Here is a 16,949-nt window from a genome sequence, read left to right as displayed (position 1 = left end):
TGATAACATGGCATTAAGAAATCCATAATAGATATTCTTAGTCAACCTTTTCAGTGATGTTATGACACAGCTCTGAGCAAATGGGACTTGAACAAGGGCCACCTTTCTTGGAAATAAAATAAATCACAGTATATATGATTGGGTGCAATCCACGTGTTTTTATGAAAGGGAAATTTCGACAAATCAGTTTTGGAGGATGTAACTAACAGGATTGATGAAAGGAGACTAGTGGATGTGGTAGGCTTGGGTTTACAAATTACAAGCAAATAGTAGTTTGCTATTATTATACAAGTGCAAGAGGGTCTTATTGCAGAGTTTTGGTGAGACCACATGTGGAGTTACTATGTGGAGTTTTGGTCTCAACACGAAAGGAAGAATATGCTTGTGGAGGAGTACATGGGATATATTGCACAGAGGAGAAAGTGAGGACTGCAGATGCTGGAGATCAGAGCTGAAAAATGTGTTGCTGGAAAAGCACAGCAGGTCAGGCAGCATCCAAGGAGCAGAAGAATCTATGTTTCGGGCATAAGCCTGAAGAAGGACTTATGCCCAAAACGTCGATTTTCCTGCTCCTTGGATGCTGCCTGACCTGCGCTTTTCCAGCAACACATTTTTCAGCATATATTGTACAGAAACAGGCTGTTCAGTCCAAACAGTCTATGCTGAGTTTATGCTCAGCTTCAGCCTTCTCCCTTCTTTCCTCATCCAAAATGATTAATAGTATCCTCTATTCCTTTCATCCTCATGTTTGTGTGGCTGCACTTTAATTGTTTTTAATTGTTGACTTCAACCAGTACCTCTGTGGTTGCAAGTTCTGCATTCTCAGCACTCTCAGGGTAAAGATTGTGAAATTGTTTCTTGATTTATTGGTGACTGTCTTATACTCAGTCACAGGATAGTCTCTAGTTAGCCATTGTCTTTCACTATACACAATGTTGTGTTGACATGTTTTACATGGGTTTGTTATATGCCTTTTGGTTAGTTTGGCTTCTGGGCTATCTGGATTAGGCTTGATTGGTATACCTTCGTGATTGATATGCTTATTTGTATCCACTGTTAAACTTCATGTTTGAATAATGGATATGGGTGATAGCTGGAATTTTTTACTACAGTATGGGTATTTGATTCTCAAAATAAATCTTGCATCTATAGCAGAGTTTATATTGACTGTAAAGCACAAAACAGCTATTCAGTCTTCAAAGATTATTTTAGCATTGAACAGTAGTACCTGTAAATTTGATCCAGACTGCTGTTTACTAATAAGGTAAAAACAATGACTGCAGATGCTGGAAACCAGATTCTGGATTAGTGGTGCTGGAAGAGCACAGCAATTCAGGCAGCATCCGAGGACAGGCAAAATCGAGGTTTCGGGCAAAAGCCTGATGAAGGGCTTTTGCCCGAAACGTCGATTTTGCCTGTCCTCGGATGCTGCCTGAATTGCTGTGTTCTTCCAGCACCACTAATCCAGAATGCTGTTTACTAATGCCAAATTTTACCTGTCAGATAATGCGACGTTTATAGGCATATATGCAGTGCCATTAATATCACACAAATTACAAGGGTATCAGTATTAAACTACGTTAAAGCAAGTAGTTCCAAACCACATTCTGTACAAAAAAAATGAATTAATTCAACAGAGAAGATATTAGGAGTAGCATTGGCATAGCTTGCTGAACATGTCAATATGAGAAGGATATTAAAGGAGGAGTTTTAGGGAACCAAATGTATGGGGTCTAGGTGGCTGAAGTATAGCCATCGGTGATCAGTTGAAGAATGAGCGAATATACAAAAGGTATCAGAAAAATGGTGTGTGGTTTCTCCCTTCGGGATTGGTAAGAGCACAATAGAATTTAGACATTGATAATTTTGAATTGTAGAAAGTTGAGGCCTGGTGGGAATGTAGGCCAACAAAGTTAGAGATAGTGGGTGAGTGTGATCTTGCGTCAGATTGTGCCAGAAGAATTTTAGATCACCTGAATTCTAATGGGTTGTGAGAATAACCACTGGGAATTGGTTTAGCTCAGTTTGCTGGATTGTTGGTTTACAGAGCAATGTGATGCCAATAGCATGGGTTCAATTCCCATCACTGGTTTGAGGTTACCATGAAGGACTCTCCTTCTCAACCTGTCTTCCCTTGCCTGAGGTCTGGTGGCCCTCAGGTTAAATCACCACCAGTCACCTCACTCTAATGAGAGAGCAGCTCTTTGGTCTGATAAGACTATGGTGACACAATAATATGAGAATGATCAGGTGACCAATGGAATAATGGAATCTGGAGACGACAATGGGATGATTAAAGGTTTTAGCAGTGTCCTGGAGATGGAACTGATCTGTCTTTGTGACGGAAAGAATCTGGGATTGCAGTTTAGTTCAGGATCAAAAGAGATGAAGAATGAATAAATTCTGAAGTGTAGTTGAAAGTGTTTTGCAGTGCCATTATATTTCCAGTTTTATTCTTGCAGCATGCTAGGCTGCTAAAAATCATTGAGCTGAGTGCAGCAATAGGTCTAGGATGTTACAGTCTGTGGAAGATTCTACTTGAGCAAAATCTGGTCCAATAGATTTATCTTTGGAAATATGCTGGCTAAATTTCTACAGTATAATGATCACTTTGGTTGTATTAATGCTCAGCTGCACCTTTCCTCACCTCCATAAACTGGAAGCACCAACTGGTCAGTAACATTATTTTTGCAAATTCTGCATATGTTCAAAAGCTATTTCTTAAGAGACTAACCAGTCTTGATGATAATAACTTGCCATATTTACAAGTGTTGGCATGAAGGTAAAATTACCATTGTCCTACCAGGTCATAGGTTTGCTCCCTCATTATATAGCAGCGACTGGTGGTGCTTTAACCTGAGGGAAGAGGTTGAGAAGTCAGTGCAAGAATTGAACCTACACACTCTGCATTGCAAGCTGGCTGCCTAGCCAACTGAGCTAACTGATCCCTAGTGTAGGAATAGATAGCAATTGTTGCGACTTGTAGTGGGATCTTTTCGTTGTTACTGAGTGTCCAAAATGAGAACTTTTTTTACAGAAACCTGTCTCACCTTCAGGAGAATACACTAATAAAAGACGTGTTAATCCATTTCATTCTTTTCCATTGCATGATTGAAAATTTGATTTAACACAAATTCATTTTGAACTGCAAGAATGGTGGCAGCAGCTCAGAATCAGCATTAATAAGTTTTTTTTTGCTGATCATTGAATCTCTCAGCCTGTTGACCATCTACTGAATCATGCAGCACAAAACCTATTGTACCTCTGCCAGCTTTCTGAAGGAACAACCAATTTATCTCACCATCCCTTCTTTTCCTATAGCTCCTTAAATCCTCCTCCTCAAAGTATATACCTATTTTCTATTTAAAAGTTACAGGTGAGTCTGTTAAGACACTCTGGGCACTGACCAAGATATAAGTATGCAATTGTAAGAAGATAATACAACATAAATAAAAGGGCTTCACTTACATAGCATCTGACAAAGGCCTCATTTCACATCACAAAGGGATGCTTAGCAATGACTAAGGTGCCCGAAACATCAACTGCACACCTCAAGTCATCCTTACTAATTAGGAGTGCTGTTCCACAGTACAGCAATATGATATAGTCACACTTGTGAAGTCATACTTGAAACCAATGTCCCAGCACCACCATTCCTAGGTATTTACTGTGTCACTAGCAAAGTTGTATTTTTGCACACAGGAACCTTTTCAGCATGTTGAGTGGCACTACCAACATTCAGTCTCAACACTAACTCTCTTATTCAGAAGCTCAAAACTGGACAACCATTGATCAGATCAATGCTACGCTATCCAGCCACATCCAATGGTGAATGACAGTGTGTAATTAAATAACTAATCAGAGGAGGTGCATAAATATACTTGTCTTGAATGATGGGGGAGATTTTGCACATTGATACAGAAGATGAGGAGAAAGTGTTTGCATTCAGTTTCAGCCAGAAGTACTAAGTATGAGATCCTTCTCAGTCTCCTGAAGTCGTCAGCATTGCAAGTGCTAGTCTTCAGCCAATTGAATTCACTCCATGTGATATCAAGAAATGGCTAAGACATTGGATACTGCAAGGACTATGAATTGTGAAAGCATCCCAGTAATAATACTGAAAATTAGTGTTCCAGAACTAGATGAGGCCCTAGCCAAGCTATTCCAGTACAGCTGCAACACTGCTGCATCTACCTGGCAATGTGAAAAATTACTCAAGAATGTCCTGTCCGCAAAAGTGGAACAAATCCAAGCCAGCCCGTTACTGTGCCATCAGGCTATTGTCCTTCATTAGTAAATCAATGGAATGTGACATCAACAGTGTTATCAAGTGGCACTGACACAGCAATAACCCATTTACCAGTGTAGGTTTGATTCAACGTTCATTATAGCCTTCATCCAAACAAAAGAGCTAAACTAGGTAAAGTGAGAGACGTTGCCTTTGACATCAAAGATCCTAAGCAAAATTGGAATTGGGGTTGTTAGTAATTGGGAGCAAAGCTTGCCTAGCTTGGAGACTTACCTAGTACATAAAAGAGGATTATGGTTGGTGGAATTATCTCAGCCCTAAGATATACACTTCAGGACAGAAACTAAACTGGACCAGCCACATAAATAGTGTAGCTGCAAGAACAAATTAAAGACTTATAATCTTTCAGTGAATAACTCACCATCTGACTTCCCAAAGCCTGTCAACCATCTACAAGGCACACACCAGGAGTTTGATGGAATATCCTCTCCTTGCCTGGATGAATGCAGGTGCAATAGCACTCAAGTCCTCACAATGTGCAGAACAAAGCAGTTTGACAAACTCCCCCCCCCCCCCCCCCCCCACCAAAAAACCCACTGATGCACACTGATACTAGTGAGCACCATCTACACTGCAGTAGCTCTCCAAGACAGTATATTCCAAGCCTGTGTCCTCTCCTACCTTGAAAGACAAGAGTAACAGGCACACGGGACCACCACCACCTAGATGTTCTGAACCAAAAACACATGCCATCCTGCATTGGTGCTGTGTCCTGTCTCTCTCTTGTAACTGGATCGAAATCCAACCTCTCCAAGAACACTGTAACACTTCAGGAGCTAGCTCATTGCTGCCACAGAATCAATTGGGCATTGGTTTCCATGTTAGTGATGCTTGCACTCTGTGAAATAATTACTTTTTAGGAGCTTTAGTGAAATGCAGTAGTTAATTTTTGCATAATGTCCTGTGAAGGATGAGTTACAGTTTTTATCATTAATGCACAGAAGAATAAATGATCAGTTGATCCATATTTGGTTTGGTGTCTATTAGAGCTTGATCTTTATTAGTGCCATAGGGTCTTGATCCAAATTTTCAAAAAGTTTAACTATCATGTGGACACTCCTTTTACCAGCCAAAAGATGTTGTCATCAATGTTGCATCCCTTATTACAGCATGGTACCAATTTAACCATTGGATTTTTAAAAGTTATTCATAATGTATGTGACAAAACGTCTTTCTCAATCTGTGTTCTTTTTATTTTGAGTAAGTGAATAAGCACATTATACAATACTTGGCAGAACCCTTAGGAGTATTGACATGGAAAGGAATCTTTAGGTGCAGGTCCATAGCTCCCCGAAAGTAGCAATACAGATGGATAATTTGGTAAAGATGCTTGCATTTATTATTTGGAGCGTTGAGTACAAACGTTGGCAAGTCATGTTGCAGCTGTATAAAGTTTGAGTTAGGCCACATTTTGAGTATTGTGTGCAGTTCTGTCACGCAATAGTAAGGATATGGATGCATAGGACGCATAAAAATGGATAAGTCCCCAGGACCTGATCAGGTGTATCCTAGAACTCTGTGGGAAGCTCGGGAAGTGATTGCTGGGCCTCTTGCTGAGATATTGGTATCATTGATAGTCACTGGTGAGGTGCCAGAAAACTGGAGGTTGGCTAACATGGTGCCACTATTTAAGAAAGGTGGTAGGAAAGGCTAAGGAATTATAGACCAGTAAGCCTGACATTGGTGGTGGGCAGGTTGCTGGAGGGAATCCTGAGGGAAAGGATTTACGAGCATTTGGAAAGGCAAGGACTGATCAGGGATTGTCAGCATGGCTTTGTGTATGGGAAATCGTGTCTCACAAACTTGATTGAGGTTTTAGAAGAAGTAACAAAGAGGATTGATGAGGGCAGTGTGGTGGACATGATCTATATGGACTTCAGTAGATTTAGATTAGAAGGCATTCGATAAGGTTCCTCATGGGAGACTGGTTGGATCTCAGGGAATACAGGGAGAACTAGCTATTTGCATACAGAACTGGCTTGAAGGTAGAAGGCAGAGGGTGGTGGTGGAGGATTGCTTTTCAGACTGGAGGCCTGTGACCACAAGAATCAGGGTCCACTGCTTTTCGTCATTTATGTAAATGATTTGAATGTGAACATAGATACAGTAAGTTTGCAGATGACACCAAAATTGAAGGTGTAGTGGACAGCGAAGGTTACCTCCAATTAGGATAGGGTAAACAGACAAGGTCTTTTCCCTGGGGTGGAGGAGTCCAGAACTAGAGGGCATGGGTTTAGGATGAGGGGGGAAAGATAGAAAAGTGACCTAAAGGGTAACTTTTTCACAGGTTGGTGTGTGGACTAAGCTGCCAGAGGAAATGGTGGAGGCTGGTACAATTACAGCATTTAAAAGGCATCTGGATGGGTATATGAATAGGAGGGGTTTAGGGGGATATAGGCCAAGTGCTTGCAAATGGGACTAGATGAGGTTATGATTTCTGGTCGGCATGGACAAGTTAGACCGAAGGGTCTGTTTCCGTGCTGTGCACCTCTGACTCTGAGAGTGTGCAGAAGAGGTTTACCAGCATGATGCCTGGATTGGACTGTATTGGCTAGAAGGAGAGGTTGGACAAATTTGAATTGTTGTCACGAGAGCATCAAAGACTGAGGGGCAATCAGATGGAAGTGTATAAAATCATAAGTGGCATGGATAGGGTGGACAATTGGAGTCTTCCTTGGGGTGAAAATGCCAAGTACTGGAGTGTATAGGTTTAAGGTGAAAGGGAAAAAGTTTAAAAGAAGTGAGGAAAGTTTTTTTTATATACAGAGGATGCTAGGTGCCTGGAATACACTGCCCAGGGAAGGTGGTAGAAGTAGATACGTTAGCAAAGTTTAAGAGGCATTTAGACAGACACATGAACAGGCAGGGAATAGAGGGACGTGGACCATGTGCAGGCGGATTGGATTAGTTTAGAATAGATCATGGTGCAGACAGCTGAAGTGGCTGTGTTCTATGTTCTGCTAATTGCAGTCCTCTGCTGTTTAACCAAATGACTCTACCTGATGCACGGTGTTTAGGCCTGAAATCATTGTCTGCTTCTCAGAATGCTGTTAAGATAAAAACCCCATTGCATTGAGCTGTACAGCATGTAAGGATCCTAAAGGTTAAATATATAATTTTGAGGCATTTTGTTTTTACCTTAAAATGGGGTAAAATTCATCTGCTCTCAAAACCCAGCTGTGTTCAATGAATTTGGAGATGTTTTGATCTGGCTTCTTCCATGCCAGTACAGGTAGTACAAAATCAATAATTTTTTTAAAAATGAGGAATCATTACACTCAATAACAACCCAAACTGATTTCTACAATTGCTAGCCATTATTTCTGAGATTATTTTTATTTTTTTCATGGAACATGAGCCTCACTGGCATTTGCTAATCGTCCTTCATTTCTGATAAGGTGGTTGCGAGCCTCTTTGTGGTGGTTTTTTATATATAAAAAAATTAAAGCTAGAAAGACCTGTTTTTCATTGTCTCCATATATCTGTTACCATGGTGATGTATTAATAAAAATCATTGGAGATTATGCCCAGAGAAACAGTTGCAAACTTGGATTTTCATAAGTGATACTTTGGAGTGTGGCCTGAATTGACCTTTAATTTCATTCTTCAGAAAATTCCAGTCAGTGTCTGTTTGTGCATGGTTATCATTGTTGTTTGCCTAGCTGGAAGCTAAAAGCTGAAGATTACTGTTTTTTGTGAGCCAACTCCCTTAGATCAGGGTCTGACGATGATTCAGACTGCTGTAGGAAAGATCCAAATTACACAGCCTTTGCCCCGTTTTCTGCCAGAAATTGGGTTCAGGTGTGAACATCTTGGGTGCAGACACTTCTCAAATTTGGTAGTTTTTTTGTTTTAACAAATCAACTAGCCGGAAGAGAAATTTGCGAATTTTTGGCAATCAATGTTGCTTTAAATTTGTAAATTAATTTATAAATTGATTATTTTTAAATGTTTCCTTGAATTGTATTCTGTAGGCCTTCATTTTGGTCCTTTAAGAAGCTTGAAGTATATTCTTTCGCAGCTTTTGTGTTGAGGACAAGCATGAACACTGGCACAAAGCAGTAATGATTAACTTTGTATGTTAGTTACAAATTCCGTGTACCTCAAATTATGCAGCACAGAATGAGACCATTCAGTTAATCGTGTCTGTTCTTTTCACAAAAGAAAAATTGTACAGCTGCCTATAACCCTTTAGACTGATTTTTTTATTTTAAATTAACAGTATAGCATTGAAATTAAAATCTTTTTTCAGTAATTAATGCTGCTTATATGGTTAAAAACTTGTGCTAGAAATTCTTATTTCCCACCTTTCAACCTTTGCTCTATAATTCTCTACCCCACAACTTTGTGTCTCATAGTGAGTGCATGTAATATTTTTGATAATTCTATTTTGCAGTCGTTCAATCAGTTTGGGTTGTTAAGACGTCACCTCAGTAGAACCTATTAGAGAACCTGATTATCTACCAGGTTTAGTGTTTTTTGCTGACTTGAAGTTAACCAAGTGTGTGAACCAGATTCAATAATACTTCTGTTTATCTGCAGAAAATGGCAGAAAACAAACTGAAGAGCTTCACTTCAAAAAGGACGTTAAGCAAAAAAGGGCAAGAAGAACTAAGAAAAAAGGTTTGTATTTCTATTTCCACTTAATAATGGTTTGCAGATTCTATGTTGCCTGAGAATTGAGAATAAAAAATTGAATCTGATGTTCTTAATTTAGGAGCTATAAGCATATAATATGGATTCTTTTTTGAATGAATGTTACAATAACTAGTGTGAAGAAATATTTTTGAAATTTATGGAAAACATTGACTTGAATTTATAGTTTAAAGAAATATAGGGACATTAATTACATTTAATATTGAGAAACATGTATCAGGCAATGCAAGTTAAAATATAATTCAAGTAGTTATTTCTAAATCAAAAAATGTTGCACTGGATAATTTTCAAAGTACCCCTGCATTGTTTTCATAATCTTCCAGTGCTTGATTAAGTCAAAATGCTGATTTTACACTGTAATTGAATTTTAAACTGTAGAAGCAATAATTAACATTGGTGGTATGCAATTTTATGTTTCAAAGATCAATTGAAATACTTTGCCTGAAAGCTGAGTGGAAAGAAAAGTCATTGTTTTGGTAAATTCCCTCTGCTGTGGAGCAGGTCTAAATTGTGAAAGATAGAAATCACATAAAGAACAAAAATGTGAAGTGAGTGGATAAATTGAGTGCCACTGAAATGTTGCTTCAAACATATCACTTTATACAGTGATGCACAAAATGTTACTTGCCTCACAAACAGTAAATATTTTAGTTCCACAACTTAAGATCAAAAGTAAGTTACAGCAGTTTTAATTATGAGTGCCAGCTTAAAAGTTGTTTCCTTTATTGACGTATTTGTTCCTTTGAGATGTGAAAGTAAATAACAGTTTTGAAAATATAAACTACTGTTTTTAACAGGAAGAGGAGCTAAAGGCAGCTGAAATCTATGAAGAATTTTTGGCGTCATTTGATTCGGGTGGTACAGGCAATGTGAAAACTTTTGTAAGAGGGGGAATTGTAAATGCAGCAAAAGGTAATTTTCCTTATTATTCTTCATTTGGTAGTGATTTGTTTTTATTAAAGTATAACTACCGATAAAGGGTCACAATTTCAAGAATGTCTGCAAGAAAGTTAGGAGTGAGATGAGGTGAAACCTCTTCATTCACGAGTTATTAGGATTTGGAATGCGCTGCCTCTGACAGTGGTGGTGGGGGTTTCCAAAGGAGGTTTCAAAAAGAGTTGGATATATATCTGAAAGTGATGAATTTAGAGCGCTGTGGAGATTGGGCTGGAGAATGGGACCAGCTAGGTACATCATTTTGGAGCCAGTGCAAACACAGGTCAAATGACCTTATGCACTGTAAAATTCTGTGAATATTTGGCGACTTAAAGATGTAGACGAGACTTCAAAGACTGTGCAATTTGCATGATCAATTTGTCTTTGTGCTATTAATTTTAGTACCAAGTCATTAGCTTTGCCTCTACTTCTGCATGAGAACTAACCATTAACTCTGGTAGCAAGCTTTTTAACAATAGTCAAGGAATATGTACCAAATTAAATGTCTTCTAGTGTTCGTTTCTTTTCCCAAGGTTTCACACACGAGGTGCAATTCGCACACACCAATTTCTGCAAACAGTTAGTGTATTAAAGCTTGTATGAGCTAGGTGACCCCTTTGACTCTCTTTGCAGGCCTGCACAGTCGAGTCAAAGAGGCCCCGAATAAAGAAAACACATCTCCTTTATACAGGCCAGTTGATAATGCTCACAGATATTCTGGCCGGTCCCTCACTGACACGTTACCCCAGGTACAATGGTAGGATGAGATCATCCTTAGAGATGATGAAAATGTAAATGCCTAATTCTGGGGAATCGTTATGCAAATGACTCCTGACTCCGTGATCCCCAAGACAACATAGGTGTGATATGTCCTAGCTTCGGAGGATGGCTATGAAAGCATTTCTCAGTGGAAGGCTCTGAATGATAGTTTGATTTGGTAATAGTAGGGAAGTAATAGCAAATGACTGTCTAAATGGAGTGGAAGTCATCTGCATTACTGCATGAATGTTCTCCCCACCCACTTCCAGAATGTTCAGTCAGTGCACTTTAACCCTTTAATATTACAATAATGTCCAGAGAGATATTCCAATTTAATCTTTTAACATTACATTAATGACTAATGTAATGTACTATATTTCTTCACTTATAAGAACTACATTTATGCTCATTCCAATAATGTATTTTTCCTTTGTGTTTGCTAATTTTAAAAATATTTGCAAGTCCTTTTACCTGACATCACAGTAATTAGTCATGAGTTTGGAGTGCTGACAAAGCTTAAATAATTACAAATAATCCTTTTTTTGTAGAGATTTATTTGTCAAGAATAAATCTCGTGCAAATTTCTGAGTAATTTCAGAACCAAGTTTTTTTTGTCTGGCGTCTAGCAGAAATTTTCCTAAAAGTTAGCAAGCAGTTTAACAAGTCTGTCTTTCCATTTAACTGTGTACATTCTGAGCTGTTTCCTCCTAATTAAGGTGTCATGTGCTGTGTTGGTACAGTACGATGTTCTGTCCTTTTTTTCCTACAGAGAGATATTGCCACAGTAGTACCAGAATGTCTGTTTAGATAGGCTGTTGATAAACAGTATAGAGCTATCTCTGGCTGCATTTTTAAAAATTAGACAAACTAAGCTTGAATGGGAGGGGAGGGGGAACGGTCAGGATTAACAGAAGTCCAGGAAGCTTCTTAATTTTGCTTTCAATTAGTGAGAAGATTTCTGCTACTGCTGAGCTAATAACTTGAGTTTTCTGCTGGAGTGAAGTCTTAGATAGTGAGGCTTTCTCTTTAAAAAATCAAAAGGGCAGATTGTTAATTTTTTTAGGACTGGAGAGTGATAGCACGTGAGAGTTATACTTATTTTACTGAATTGCATTTTTGCCAAGGGGGGGTGGGGGGTTTATCAGATGCTGCCTATATTCGAACAGTTAATGATTGCTATATAAAATGTTAGCTTAAGTATTTCGGTAGAGTTAAGGATATGCCAATTCTTCCTTTTCTTTGTATTCTAACTGTGGTTTATAAGTGTAGTGACTGGAACTAGGTTTACCGTATTGCCTACAAGATCCTTCATGAGGTTTTGTTGACCTAGGCCAATCAGGCTGTCTTGTCTGGCCAATATAAGCAGGGGATTTAGACACACTGCAGTTCTGGGGACTGACTCCATGCTGGCTATTGCTGTTGATTTTAGTTTAAAAAAAAATATAAACAGGGGTTTAGACACTCTGTAGTCCTGGGTACAGACTCTGCTGGTTGGCCACAGAGTGACTTGGTGATGGGATACCGGCGTCTCTGCAGTTATTTCAGTAAGAATAAAGTGTGTTTTACTTAAAGCCTTGTGGTGGATTAATCTAATCACATCTGGAAGACAGCACCTTACGCTTCCCTTTAAATAAAAATAAAAAGTAAGGTTTAGGCTATCTCCTTACTATATTTTAGAGGAGAGGGGAATTCTAGTCTGGACAACTTTTTGCCTGCCTAGATGCATCACTATATAAACATGACCCAGCATTAATGATAAAGTCCCTATTGCCAGAGTTGTCACAAAAGTTAGATTTTTTAAAAGTAGTCAAAATCCCCGATTTACCTTTCAAACCCAGTTTAATGGAAAGCCTGGAGCAGGATTCTATACTTAATGATAATTTGTGCACATAATTTTTGTTTATCAGTAGTTAGAATCTATTTATGATTGTCAGGGCATGCTGTTCCTTGATTCTCCTTCAGATACTTGTGCTGGTTCACACTTAAGTCTCTGCCTTGCACGTTAAAGGCCAGAATTACTGAGGATAAAATAAACTGCCATCACCCTTAATGTGGTTTTCACTGCAGAGCAGAAATGTATCTATTGTGAAAGTTTGATTGCTTCTTCCTTAAACGTTCACACTCTAGAGCTGTTTCACTATGTAAGAACCATTCACATGGCAAGCCAAAGGCCTTTGCCATCAATAACTGGTCATTAGTCCATAAATTAATAAGCTATGTGTTGCTGGCCAAAGCTCCAGTCTATCACAGTCCCCTGGCTCTAGTTTGTCTGAACCAGACTTTCACTACTACTTGAAGAAGCAGTTGCTGAAACAGCACTTAGAATGAATGTCGGGTTACTTTTAAAACATTCAGTAATCCTTCAACTATCCTTGTGTTTAAAAGAATTGTTTTCCACTTGAAGTCCACAGTTAAAAGTCAAAATTAAAATCAAAATACAGTCAGAAATGGAAAAATAAAAACATTACAATGTTTTCAATGCCAATGTAATAAGTGTAGCAGTAGCTTCAACTTTTACTTTATCCGTTTGCCTAATGTACTTAGTTCAGGATGCATTTGTGGATGGAGTAACGTATTTAATGTTTTCATCAGAACGTTGTTTCTCTCTCATCACATGTTGCCTGACCAACAGAACGTTTCCTGTTTTTATTTCGGATTTGCAGCATCTTGCTTTTGGATAATGCGCATCTTTAGTGATATTTTTGAAATTTTTCAGATGAAAAGGAAAGAGATGAAAGGAAGACTAAACTGTATAAGCCTAAAGCTAGGTATGGTGAAATGAAAACACCACATCAAGAAACTCCTTCTGCCCCAGCTTCATCTTCTGATGCAAAGAAACCAGTACGTAAGAGTATATAATCTATATTTCCCCACTCAAAACGGGTTATTATAATTTATGAGAGGGCTCTGGAGAATTGAAACTTGTCGCAACCAAATAAGATTGGAGGAGTGGTTAGCAACTTGGCTTTCCAGGAGGAGAGGTAGAGGAGCATAAGGAGAGAATTCTGGAGCCTGGAGATTATTAAATTTGTGGACCGAAAGGAGACAATAAAAGAAATTGTTCCCCTAAAGGTGGCACAGTTATTCCTACTGTAGATGCTTGAATGTGGATGGTTAACAAGCATAGAATGAGCCTCACTATGATGCTTTTACAGTTAAATAATCTGCATGCACCCATCATCTTGGCACACACATGGAGATTGGTTGCTTTGTTGAGATACTGTTGGAAAGCCAGGCATCCCCATGACCAAGACGAGGATGAAACCTATCAGAAGAGTCACGGGTAGATAGGATAGTGAAGAAGGCATTTGGTATGCTTTCCTTTATTGGTTAGAGTATTGAGTACATGAGTTGGGAGATCATGTTGCAGCTGTACAGGACATTGTGTGCAATTCTGGTCTCCTTCCTGTCGGAAGGATGTTGTGAAATTTGAAAGGGTTCAGAAAAGTGTTGGAGGATTTGAGCTATAGGGAGAGGCTGAACAAGCTGGGGCTGTTTTCCCTGGAGCATCGAAGGTTGCGGGGTGACCTTATGGAGGTTTATAAAATCATAAGGGGCATGGATCAAGTAAATAGACAAGATATTTTCTCTAGGGTGGAGGAATCCAGAACTAGAGGGCATAGGTTTAGGGTGAGAGGGGAAAGATTAAAAAGAGACCTCAGGGGCAACATTTTCAAGCAGAGAGTGGTGCATGTATGGAATGAGCTGCCAGAGGAAGTGGTGGAGGCTGGTACAATTGCAACATTTAAAAGGCATCTAGATGGGTATATGAATAGGAAGGGTTTGGAGGGATATGGGCTGGGTACAAGCTGGTGGGACTAGATTGGGTTGGAATATCTGGTTGGTACAGACGAGTTGGACCGAAGGGTCTGTTTCCGTGCTGTGACTCTATGACTGGAAGTGAGGGCTTGAATATAGAGAGCCCTTGCCAAATTTTAAGCTGCTCTTATATAAGAATTTGAGGAGGAATGACACAAAATTCTGTTGTAAGAAAGTCAAACAGCACAGTGGCTCAGTGGTTAGCACTGCTGCCTCACAGCACCAGGGACCTGGGTTCGATTCCAGCCTCGGGCAACTGTCTATGTGGAGTTTGCACGTTCTCCCCGTGACTGGGTGGGTTTCCTGTGGGTGCTCCAGTTTCCTCCCACAGTCCAAAGATGTGCAGGTCAGGTGAATTGGCCATGTTAAATTGCCCATAGTGTTAGTCAGAGGGATATGAGTTTGGGTGGGTTACTCTTTGCCGGGTTAGTGCGGACTTATTGGGCCGAAGGGCCTGTTTCCCCACTGTACGGAATCTAATCTAATCAAACTCCTGTCTGTTTTAAATATTGTGACTGCACTTGATTTTCAAACGATCTGGAATAATTGGGGATAATATTGAAGTTCACCAGTAATATTCTGATAAAAGCGATTGCAGTATTTCCAAAAGGAATTCAGTCAGTTTTCCCATTTATCTCAAAATATTTTGAAATTGATCAGTACTTTGAACATACTTCTTTCCTTATACACCAGCTTGCAATTCCGCAAGATACAAGAAATTAATGATTTGTCGTCTTTTTGAGTGATGCCTTTGTGTTGGTCTACATTGTCATATTTATCTTCTATGTCTTTAAGCACTGGTGCTTATCAGTCAGAATTCAAAACCAAAAGTTTGATTTTATTTCTCATTGTGTTTATGGCTTGATTGGCTGAAAGGTCCATTGTTGGCATAGCATTAGAGTTTTAATTAGAACCTTGAGAGCTGGAATGCTGGAGTACTTTAAAGGTTGGACCTTTTATAAAGCTTTAACTTGTAAGGTGGCAGAAACAAATCTGTACCACGTCCTTTTCTTTAAGCAAGAGTAGATGGGGAAATGCCTCATATATTCTTTTGTATTAATCAACAACTTTCAGGACAGTGAATGATGTAACTAGGCTGTATCAAACTACATATATATAAAGTTTCTACCAAAGCATAATTGTGATGCTTAATTCTAAAGGCGTCAGCATTTTAAGATCAGAATTGAGGAAATGCCTTGGGATTTCGGATAATTCATTTCTAGTTTGGAATGCCAGTTCACTAATGGCTCGGTGCCTATGACAAAAAAACTGCTTTGCAGTGGGGATTTGTGTGTGCCTTGACATAATTGTCCTGCATAGCATAAGTAACATTTTACCCTTCTTTTGCACTAAATATAGACTAATAAAAAAGTGAAAGATGAGAAAAAGAAGAGCAATTTGGAAATATTCAAAGAAGAACTCAAACAGTAAGTGCTGCAAAGTGCAGATTATAAATTGCAGTTTCTTAAAATATAACATTGAGTGATTATTTAGAATGGTTTTGTTTTAATATCCATGTAGGATTCAGGAAGAGCGTGAAGAGAGACATAAAAATAAAAAGAAGAATAAAGAAGGAAATTTAAGACCAAGTAGATTTGAACCTATGCCCACTGATGTGGAACAGCAAGTAAACAGACGTGTCTGTAAGTGTTCATTTCATCATCTTTTTTTTACAGTTAACTGTTAGAATTGAACATTGAACTATCAATTGAAGGCAAAGTGTGCTTCATTAATTCCTGTTTTGTGTGCCTTCGAAATCTAGTCAACAAAGACTTTTGCTACCTTTTACTCTGTAGCCTATATCTGAAGCAACTCCTAATTTACACGAGCATTAGTTGGTAGATGTACTTAATAAGTTACGATTATGCAGACAAAATACTTGTGTATCTACTGCAGAAATACAAATTTTCATGCAAAATTCATTATTTTTACATAATATCCAGTGCTTGACGATACTCCAGGATCATACGATTCAGGGGATCCTCATACCACAAACTTGTATGTTGGAAACATAAACCCACAGGTATCTTCAGGTTTCTATTCTAGTTTGTCACATTTTGGATTCTTGGGATGTATTGCTTTTTTTAATGAGACAGATGTTTCTGTAATTTTAGATGGATGAAGAAATGCTTTGTAAGGAATTTGGCAAATTTGGCCCTTTGGCAAGTGTAAAAATCATGTGGCCGAGAACAGAAGAAGAACGGGCTAGACTCCGAAACTGTGGGTTTGTTGCCTTCATGAACAGAAAACATGCAGATAAAGCCCTTAAATCTCTCAATGGTAAGTAGAACAAAGTAGAAAGTGACTTAATGCCTAGTTAGATTGCAAAGTTTGATAAGCATAAGTATTATCTGACTCTTGGATGCCTACTATTAGCTTCAGTACTATGTCAAGATATGTAACAGTTGACTAGAACTCAATTCAACATATATGAAATTGAAGATTTGTGTCCAGTTGATACTAACTTAGT

The 16,949-nt window shown here is 38.7% G+C and overlaps 1 protein-coding gene across 2 annotated transcripts in view; it reads left to right on the top strand.

Annotated features, from left to right (window-relative positions):
- Positions 1-8,828: 8,828 nt before the first annotated feature.
- LOC122557097 (U2 snRNP-associated SURP motif-containing protein-like) overlaps positions 8,829-16,949 on the top strand; it is a 43,303-nt gene continuing 35,182 nt past the window's right edge. For both annotated transcript variants that reach the window (XM_043704394.1, XM_043704393.1), the window contains exons 1-7: positions 8,829-8,932; positions 9,763-9,877; positions 13,377-13,501; positions 15,839-15,906; positions 16,001-16,122; positions 16,423-16,502; positions 16,594-16,759. In XM_043704394.1, coding sequence (XP_043560329.1) covers positions 8,855-8,932; positions 9,763-9,877; positions 13,377-13,501; positions 15,839-15,906; positions 16,001-16,122; positions 16,423-16,502; positions 16,594-16,759 — 754 coding nt within the window. In that variant the 5' untranslated portion in view covers positions 8,829-8,854. The remainder of the gene's footprint in view (positions 8,933-9,762; positions 9,878-13,376; positions 13,502-15,838; positions 15,907-16,000; positions 16,123-16,422; positions 16,503-16,593; positions 16,760-16,949) is intronic.

This window comes from Chiloscyllium plagiosum, chromosome 15 (assembly GCF_004010195.1).
Source record: "Chiloscyllium plagiosum isolate BGI_BamShark_2017 chromosome 15, ASM401019v2, whole genome shotgun sequence".
In the NCBI taxonomy this organism is placed as follows: Eukaryota; Metazoa; Chordata; class Chondrichthyes; order Orectolobiformes; family Hemiscylliidae; genus Chiloscyllium; species Chiloscyllium plagiosum.
The sequence above is the reverse complement of the archived record's forward strand: the minus strand, read 5'-3'. Positions and strand labels throughout refer to the sequence as shown.